The sequence below is a fragment of the Mercenaria mercenaria genome, unplaced genomic scaffold (genome assembly GCF_021730395.1).
Source record: "Mercenaria mercenaria strain notata unplaced genomic scaffold, MADL_Memer_1 contig_1187, whole genome shotgun sequence".
Lineage (NCBI taxonomy): Eukaryota > Metazoa > Mollusca > Bivalvia > Venerida > Veneridae > Mercenaria > Mercenaria mercenaria.
In genome coordinates this window covers 1-10035 of record NW_026459168.1, presented here as the reverse complement: position 1 = coordinate 10035, position 10035 = coordinate 1, and the positions used below count along the sequence as shown (strand labels likewise).

Below are 10035 nucleotides of genomic sequence, written 5' to 3'. Positions count from 1 at the left end.
CTATTAAGGCTTGTAATATCGTAATATGAGGTCCTCATTTGCGTTGAGTCCTATACGGATGAGTTTTGTGAAAGCTGGAAGAAATCACCCATATATTTTTCATATGCATGCAACGTAGGCCCCTACGTATAATAACGTTGGCTCTGTAAATATTAAATTTTACTCAAATTGATACGGTCACCCTTCCATAACCAATGAACCGAATCGGCAGTGAAACCCCTCAAATTGTACTGCAGTAGATCACAATATTAAGTTTAAAGATATATTTTCAATGAGAGAGAGGGACAAAACACATAAGTCACAGTAGCCCGAGTTTATAACAGGCTTGTAATGCGATTTGCACCCGGTTTCCTACTACTTGCTCTGTAAATATTAAATTTTACTCAAATTGATACCGTCATCCTGTCCTAACGAATGAATAGAATCGGCGGTGAAACCTCTCACAATATTAATTTCAAAGATATATCTTCAATAATAGAGAGACTCTTTCCTGGATGCATTTTGTGAAAGCTAAAAAAAAAACAAAAGCTGAAAAAAACTAGAAAGAGAGAGCTATATCTATTTCATACAAGATACAAGAATCTTTATTTTACAAGATACAAGAATCTTTATTTTACGACAAAAAAACAACATTAGCTCATGAGCTATTTTCCGACAAAAGCTATTTCCCGACAAATATATATGTACAACTTATAGTAAAATTTGCTATGTAATTATCAGTTAGTTACTCCAAATTGACTTCGCCATCTTCCCTTAACACTAAACCGATTCGGCAGTAAACATGGTTAAGACCCTCAAATGGTAGATTAAAAGCTTAGTTTATGTTTTCAAGACCGCAGAAAAACAAAAACTTACGTCAAAGTAGCCCGAATTACCAAGGCTTGTGATATCGTAAATTCCGCCTATTTTCTCTACGCATTTTCAAGTTTTGAAAAAAAATAGGGTTTATTGCAGAAGAACAATGATTGCGCACGTGCAGATGTCCAAATACTCGTGCATTGTCAACGGGAGATAACTTTGGATGTTATTCGGAGCACCTCAGAGGTTATCGTTGTGGTGACAAAAATTATTTATGTAGTCAATTTAAGTCTCATTTTAGCCGTATTACAAGCATTTTGGAAATGTATTTGATTGTGAATACTGACATTTCTATATAATGTAGTATGTGCCACACTTTATGTGCTTGAAAAACTGTAAGTTTTTTGTCACGCTTGTATAAAAATATTGTAATGTAATGTATTTTCGCGATAGCCAATAAAAGTGATTTGGTAGCAACAGCTGCCATATTTTTGTTAGTTTTGCCTGCAAGATGAAGGTTATGTTTTTTGAACTCTTATAGGTGTATGAAAGACAAATCAATTGTGTTTTTGAACATAAAATTTACAGAGAAAATTTATTTGGGTGTTAAATTCATGTCCTAGATTTTGAGACATAACACATTTTAAGTTAATTACATTTTTTTTCTCCTATATTCAGACAGGAATGCCTAATACGGGGAGTAGACACTCCGTATAAATCAATACATTTATCTGTATTATGCTGTCGTCCATACCTCTACCTGTCAAAATCTAGGACATGACTTTAACACCCAATAAAACTTTCTCAGTAAATTTTAATTATGTTCAAAAACATGCATTTATTCTAGTATTACACTGGCAATACGGCCCGAATCAGGTCCAATTTTCAAACGACAACTGTTGAATCATCTGATTTCTCAGGCTTCCAATCATAAATTTATTCCTCCCCCATGCAGGAAATACTAATAACATTAAGAAAACATCATTATCATTATAAACAATCTGATAGAAAGTTTTTCATGACACAAATTCTTATCCTTCTGCTGTCTGTTTCATACACTGGTAAAATGAGATCTCATTCAGTTCCAATGAGATGTTGGCAAGATTTGCTCTATATGCCTTTCAAGCTGCCGATCTAGTTAGTTTCATAGCTCTTTGATATATTCCAGTCTGCACACTTTTACGTCTTAAAAAATCATACAGTATTTAAGATACCCTCTATGCAACACCATAAGCTAGGTTTAAAAAGCAAAAGCTAGCATTTAAAAATTTTTGTGGTCACAGTTTTTTGGAAATTGTGAATCAGGTGTTTGCAAGAATTATCTTTCTTGTGGATATCGCTACATTTGGCACATTTGTTTGGTCAGTGAGTTATAAGGCTATATTTGATAAAAACATCCAAAAGCATAGATAATTTGGGACAGAAAAATAATCAGTAGACATTTACTACATGTATTATTCAATGAATTAATATACAATTATTCAATTTATTGCCTTTTGGTGAGGTCAATATGTGGATTTATCGACCTAATAAAAGCGATTTCGACCGAGGGTGCAGCCTGAGGTTGATATCGCTTTTATCAGGTCAAAGGCAACAATTGTTTTATTATTAAATCCAGCCTACTTATAAGTATAAAAATTAAGTAGGAATATCTGCAGCCTAAATTGGTAATTTTTCATAAGAAATTGTGTATGACGTCACATTGTTTTGATTTCAAACCATGATAATGTCACAGCTGGAGGTCAGTATGTGTTTTTGGCTCCGCCTTTGAGTCAGTACAACTTTTTATCATTGAACATGTGACTACATCTAGACCAATGGAAAGGACTATAAATATAGATTTAATAATAAATATTTTTATTCAACAGTCATGAATTTCAAAATGTGACCATGCACATATCCACTTCCAAACAACATGCAAACAGTCATGGCAATGCCAATGTTGCAGGTAAACAGCCATTCAAAAGCATACAAATAAAATACAATCACATACATGTAAATGCTAGCAAATTACCTACAGATTGTGATACTTTATTAAATATGTTAAAGATATGTTACTGCTAAGCTTAGCCTTCATACACTTTAAAATAAGTAGATCTACATAGAAATTTCAATGGTGTAGTTAGCCATTCATTAACCAGGTACCTAGACTGCCATCTAGGGGTTTTCTAGTTGTCTAGTAATCAGTTTGATAATGAATGAATAGTATAATTATCATATTTTGTTTGCCAGTAAAAAAATACTAGGTTGAATCCAAACTTTTATCTCGGTATAGTAAGTTTAACTGTATCAGTGGACAGATTTAATCGCAGAAATCAGCTAGTAAATGTTCTGCAAAGTGGATGCTTTAACATACCCTGAAATCCCGAAAATAAGCCACGGCCTATTTTAAATTTTAGTAAGGATTTGATGGCTTATTATCGAGACCGGCTTATTTTTGTGTCTGGTGAACTTTTGAGTACATAATTATGTTCAGTAACGGTTTAAAAACCGGCGTATTTTTGAGTACCAAAATACTGAAGATATGGCTGTCATATAGTTTTCTTTTTAGTCAAAATATCAACGTCGATAAATATTAATACTTCTGTCATACCAGTTTGTTACAATTTATTACAATTTCTTAATGAAAATAATCCGATGCTAACAGATAATTACAAATTAAATAGTTTTGTTTGGCCTAACAAACAAATACACCTATGATTTAATCGGCCAACGGGTATGAATAACTTCCATAATAGATTATAAACACTGCATTGTGTTATAAAGACCAGTCACATTAATTAGTAAAATTACTGACGTGACAAGAAGTGTTTGAGACCGGACTCTTTTTTTTTTTGCTTTTAAAGTTTTAAATTATCCATGGTTTTAAATATCAGCACAACTTGCATTGTTTTAGGTGTTTTAAGTATGTTTTATTGCTATTAAGTTTGGAAAGAAATCTGCTATGTACACGTTGGTAACTTTTGCTATCTCTTATGGTGTCCTAACAAAGTCATTGATACTATTACTGAAACAAAAATCTGGACGGCTTGTTTTTGAGTGCAGCTTATTTATGAACCCTTTTTGTCTGTAGTGAAATGGTGGCTTATTTTTGAGACAGGCTTATTTTCAAAACCGGCTTCTTTTCAGGATTTAAGGGTATTGATATTGCATTAGTAAAAGTTTTGAAAAATATTAGTATAACAGTTGGCACTGTATTAAGAATATTTTTTAAAAGACTTTTCCAAATATGTATAGGTTTAAACATTGTCTAAATATTGTAAAATATTGGATACAAACCTTACAAGATTTAGGGAATAAAATTTCTTGAATCGGTATATACCATCTTGAGCCTTTTACCATGTTTTCTGTTTAAAATATTTTTCTCTTTTTTTTTTACAGGAAAAAGAAGCAGTTTTGGTTTTGACCTGCAACAAGTTAAAAACAAGAGATAAACGAGTCACATAGTGAATTGTGGTGGTAACGTTCAAACAGTAAAAAGGCTTTGTCAAGGCAAATCAGATTCAATTTGTCAAACAACAAACAAAAGTCAAACATGAAAATTGACTGTGAAAGTGTTAGTAGTAGATATAAATGGAAAATCCGAATTCATGGAATCTTAAAATATTTTTGTCAAGAGTAACATAGAAATAATTTTGTTTGTTTTATTGTGATAATGAGTTAATATTTAACTTAATATTATGGCTGCAAAATACTCACGCTTGTCGACAGAAGACCCAGAACTTGGACAAGTGGCTTTTGATTTTTCCTCCAGTCACCAATTCACCTCACCGTCTGCACATTCAGGTCATGATTACAGATCCATCTTCTCATACTCCAATGCAGACATGCAGCTAAGAGAAGATCATCTAACTCTAACAGTTGGTAAGGAGAGGGATTTTTCTGTTATATTTTATGTCCTGTTAAAAACTACTTTGAATTGCAAGATCTGTAGATAATACATTTAAACAAAACTCTTTAAAACGTCTGATAGAGCACCACATTACCATTTCCTAAGTTACAATGACTGTATGAACCTTATTCATCTGAAGTGTTTTTTTACCAAACTACAATTCATAATATTTTGACTTCAGCATGTTCAGTACCACTTGCATAATAATTCTCCTGTGAACACATTAAGTCGAGTTGTATTTAGGTAGTAGACCTGTATTGACTCCCAGCAATTTTCAAGTCATTACTTTTTTCATTGTTTAATAGGCAATTCAGCATTTTTGGACATAAATATAGTTCAGTGCACTCACGATTTTCATAAAAACCAGAGAATGCCGAAATTGCACACAGAGAATAATTTGCCGATTATCATTAGGGGTCCACTACCTTAAAGTGTTATTATTTAACCTTTACCCTGCTAAATTTCTAAAATGAACTTATCATTCAATTTGGACAGTACCACTTACTATTCAAAGGGGCGTTTCTTAAAAATAAATTTTACTGACTGAATAGCAGACAATGAAGATCATGATTTTGGTCTGCACTGGTCGCAAAGGCAAAATCACTTGCTGCCAGCAGGCTAAAGATTATCACATCATTAATTGTGTAAGAGTTTACTTACCAACACTATTTTAATTGATATGATATTGTCAAGGGATCAGCCTAGAGCAAAAACTTGGGAGAAATAGTCTCCCAAAGTTTCCAAGCTTCACCCTGTTTTCAGCTGAGGGAGAAGTTGTTTTACATATAACTTACACATAGACTTATGCTCAGGTTACTAGCTTCTCCCGAAAAATACACCTGAACTAGCAAAAACTTCTCACTGTTCCAAAAGTCCAGGCTGATCCCTGTTGTCAGGCATTTAGAAGATTAATGCTGTAATTTATCTTTTAAACATATACTGGTTTATATACCGGTAGTTGTATTTTTAGAATAATTTCTGTCAAGATGTTCCTATTTTTATTTCAGTCAAACAGTCTATTGGAAATCGAGTATGCAGTTTTCTAATAACAGCTGTGTGTTTTCTGTTGGTTGTAATTACTTTCCCAGTATCTGCATGGATAAGTATAAAGGTAACTTTATTATGGTTTGCGGATAAGATTATGATATTCAGGTAGGTGTAGTTTGCAGTGCAAAAAGTGAGGTATTATCCAAACCTATGGTTTTCTAATTTGTGGTTTCTGCACATGCAGTTTTGGTAAAAATACCACGTAGAACCAGAAATTGAAGTTATAATCATCCTGGATGCAGTGCAGTATTTTAGTACTTCAACTTCTCTTACATTAGCATTGCAGGAACTATATTTTGGCCATTATTTGCGAGTTTCATACCTTACAGATTCAGAGTTTCACGAATAACTTGACATATTCATATCGGTATATAGAGGATATTTGCTTGTTTCAGTGTAAGATTGAAATACATTGTATCTTTCATGAGTGAACACCATATGGAATATTTTCATGAGTGGCATAGCCACAAGTGAAAATGTAAGATATGGTGTTCATTAGTGAAAGATATTTTGATCTTACATGTAAAACAAACAAATTTTCTTTTTGTCTCGTGTTTCGATTAGATTTACCCATTTTATTGTTTCTTAATTACCAGTGAAAAATATTTTTGATATTTTTCACTGGGAAAATACCAGTTATATTTCACTCCAATATTTCTATAATTCACTGAAAAACATGTAATAAATACATAGAATTTCACTTTCCACAATGTGTAGAATTCATTTTTGCACAAATAAATAAGATAGGAAATATCAGAGCAAATTTGTGAAAAAGTGTTCATGTCAGTCTAAAGTGTCTTTTACCAAAGTATTGTGAAGGCTTTTTACTTACGCTGTACCTAAATGTATTTTCTGTTGTAGATTGTATCAGACTGTGAGAGGATGGTTGTGTTTAGACTTGGACGTCTCCAAGGGGTGAAAGGACCAGGTAAATTACAAATCATTAGGCACTGTGTCACTTACAATGACAAAACTTTTCAACAGAAATGTCATTTTTTATACTCACTTTCATTTCTGTCATTGTCTACTTAGCTGTAAGCATCTAGCTTTTACCATACCGGTTTATGTCAAAAGGGCATATTATGCCACTTTAGCATAGAATTTGTTACATTGTATCTCATATTAAGGTATTTTACTTATGGAGTGTCAGTCGTTCTACCCAGGTGCCTGAAAGAATGCCTGGAGATGGCACCTGTGGTCTTCCGCAAGTATGAACAGCTGGAAGTCTCCATGTGACCTATAATTGTGTTGGTCTCATGTTAAACCCAATAAAAACAAACATATTGAAGTTTATTTTGTTAAAGAAATTAAAACAGTCACAGAATATATATTAACTGGGACCCATTGTCTATAAATATTTTGTAGCTACTCTTGTCTACAGATGAAGCTAAGATAAGAAAATTTCTAAGGGCTTAACCACAAAATTTTGTGTAAATCTCTAGTACCGGTACATTTATAGTGAGAAACACAATCATGATGATCTGTTTGACATTTAAACAACGGGGAAATATAGTTGATTATTTTTTGTTGCTGAATCTTAATTTTTACAGACTTTGCATATTATTACACAACTCCTTATATAAATCACTGGTCTACACGGTAGTTTGTGCTGTTTATGGGTATGTTGTTCCCCACTTAAGAGCAAAGATATTGAAGCATATTCTAATGTCATGTATTAAAACAGTTATTGAATTATATAGTGTTCCGGTCAACAGTCAAAATGATTAGACTATGGTCTTACAAACATTTGGCAAATAATTTTGAATATTTACATACAAGCCATTCAGTAAGTGTGTACTGTTCACAGTCATTTGATAATGTCATAAATTGTTTCTATATTGTTTGTTTCTGTTGTAGGTGTAACTTTTGTGATACCATGCATTGATAATATTAAGAAGGTTGATGTTAGATTGAAGGCATTCAACGTCCCACCGCTGCAGGTAAATATCGAATTTTGAATTATGGGTTTCAAGTGACATTTTAACTGTTTCCATCAGGGTGCAATAATTTGGAAATCTGATTTGGTTAGAGTCCGAATTCAGTCATTCTTATCCAGGAGAGGTTCCGCAAAGATGAATCTCTGATTTCTTTCTTAAAATTCTTACTTTCATTTGTTGAGCATGCACACTCATATTAAGTTACTGCCGGGAGTGGTCTCAGCCAATCAATGTTTGCCATTATTCTGCATGCCAAATTGAAAATTCAAACAATATCTTTGCAGTGTGCTTGTTCACAATTTATTAAGTTGATACTGCATAACTGCGATTAATAAAGATTCATTTCTGTAATCAAATGCTAAGAAATTTACCTCAAGAAATAGAAATACTCCTTGCAATTCAGTGTCCCTATTGATAAGTATGGGGTCACACTTTTCATGACAGTTTTGATAGGTTTGCCAAAATTTGTCAAAGAACTTAACTGATTGGCTGAAATTTTTTACCTGTAATATAACCAAGCCTAAAATGTTGGCGAAATGTGCCAGAGGTTCATCTATGGAACCATGGTAAACCTCTTGTATGTGATTATGTGATTTATGCATCATTCTGAAGACTTGAAGAGAGTGGTAGGAAGAGATTTTGAATTTTTAAGATGTCTATAATTATTGTAAATTTTGAATATATTTTTTCCCTGTGTAAAATTCTGGGTCATGGAAATTTATGAAAAATTATTTTTGCTTGGAATTTATCTGATATCATTGTTAACAGTTCTTCTTTGGTCCTTAAATATGCAACCACAGGGTACTGCCAAATTTGAACCAGAAGCACAATAATGAAAGGTCAGGGGCATGAGAGGCGCAAGGGCAATGGGCGATATGATGAATCGTATTAGTAGTATTGTCTCAATTATGGGAAGTCGATGAAAACAGATGTAAGAAAAAAGTTGGACCAGACAGTACATGTAGTTCTAATTTTACTGACCACCATGTACCTCACTTTAGTCTCAATGAAAGCATAAGCAGTCCAAGTGAACAAGTTAAAATGATCAAGTGAACAAGTTAAAAAATGAAACACATGCGGAAGCTTAGCAAAAGAGACAGGTAGTCAACAGTTATTCATCAGAGAATGCAAACTGGCTTAAACTTTTAGCATTACATTGTATAACAAATCCATTTTTAGCTCACCTGTCACAAAGTGACAAGGTGAGCTTTTGTGATCGCGCTGTGTCCGTCGTCCGTGCGTGCGTAAACTTTTGCTTGTGATCTAGGTCAAGTTCGAAACTGGGTCAGTAGGTCTAAAAATAGAACAACCTTGTGACCTCTCTAGAGGCCAAATTTTTCACAAGATCTTCATGAAAATTGGTCAGAGTGTTCATCTTGATGATATCTAGTTAAAGTTCAAAACTGGGTCACGTGCCATCAAAAACTAGGTCAGTAGGTCAAATAATAGAAAAACCTTGTGACCTCTCTAGACGCCATATTTTTCACGGGATCTGTATGAAGTTGGTCTGAATGTTTATCTTGATGATATCTAGGTCAGGTTTGAAACTGGGTCAACTGTGGTCAAAAACTAGGTCAGTAGGTCTAAAAATAGAAAAACCTTGTGACCTCTCTAGAGGCCATACTTGTGAATGGATCTTCATGAAAATATGTCAGAATGTTTACCTTGATGATATCTAGGTCAAGTTCCAAAGAGGGTCACGTGCCATCAATAACTAGGTCAGTAGGTCAAGTAGTAAAAAAACCTTGTGACCTCTCTAGAGGCCATATTTTTCATGGGATCTGTATGAAAGTTGGTCTGAATTTTTATTTTGATGATATGTAGGTCAAGTTCGAAACTGGATCACGTGCCTTCAATAACTAGGTCAGTAGGTCAAATAATAAAAAAACCTTGTGACCTCTCTAGAGGCCATATTTTTCACGGGATCTGTATGAAAATTGGTCTGAATGTTTATCTTGATGATATCTAGGTCAAGGTCGAAACTGGGTCAACTGTGTCAAAAAGTAGGTCAGTAGGTCTAAAAATAGAAAAACCTTGTGACCTCTCTAGAGGCCATACTTTCGAATGGATCTTCATGAAAATTGGTCAGAATGTTCACCTTGATGATATCTAGGTCAAGTTCGAAACTGGGTCAGTTGCCTTCAATAACTAGGTCAGTAGGTCAAATAATAAAAAAACCTTGTGACCTCTCTAGAGGCCATATTTTTCATGGGATCTGTATGAAAGTTGGTCTGAATGTTCATCTTGATGATATCTAGGTCTTGTTTGAAACTGGGTCAACTGTGGTCAAAAACTAGGTCAGTAGGTCTAAAAATAGAAAAACTTTGTGACCTCTCTAGAGGCCATACTTTTGAATGGATC

The 10035-nt window shown here is 33.7% G+C and overlaps 1 protein-coding gene across 1 annotated transcript; it reads left to right on the top strand.

Annotated features, from left to right (window-relative positions):
• Positions 1–1037: 1037 nt before the first annotated feature.
• LOC128551504 (stomatin-4-like) lies at positions 1038–7677 on the top strand (the record flags this gene model as incomplete). The annotated part of the gene is made up of 5 exons (XM_053532392.1): positions 1038–1193; positions 4180–4662; positions 5698–5801; positions 6599–6665; positions 7595–7677. Coding segments are annotated over exons 2-5 (438 nt in total), but the record flags the coding sequence as incomplete, so codon positions are not given.
• Between the last annotated feature and the right edge of the window lie 2358 nt (positions 7678–10035).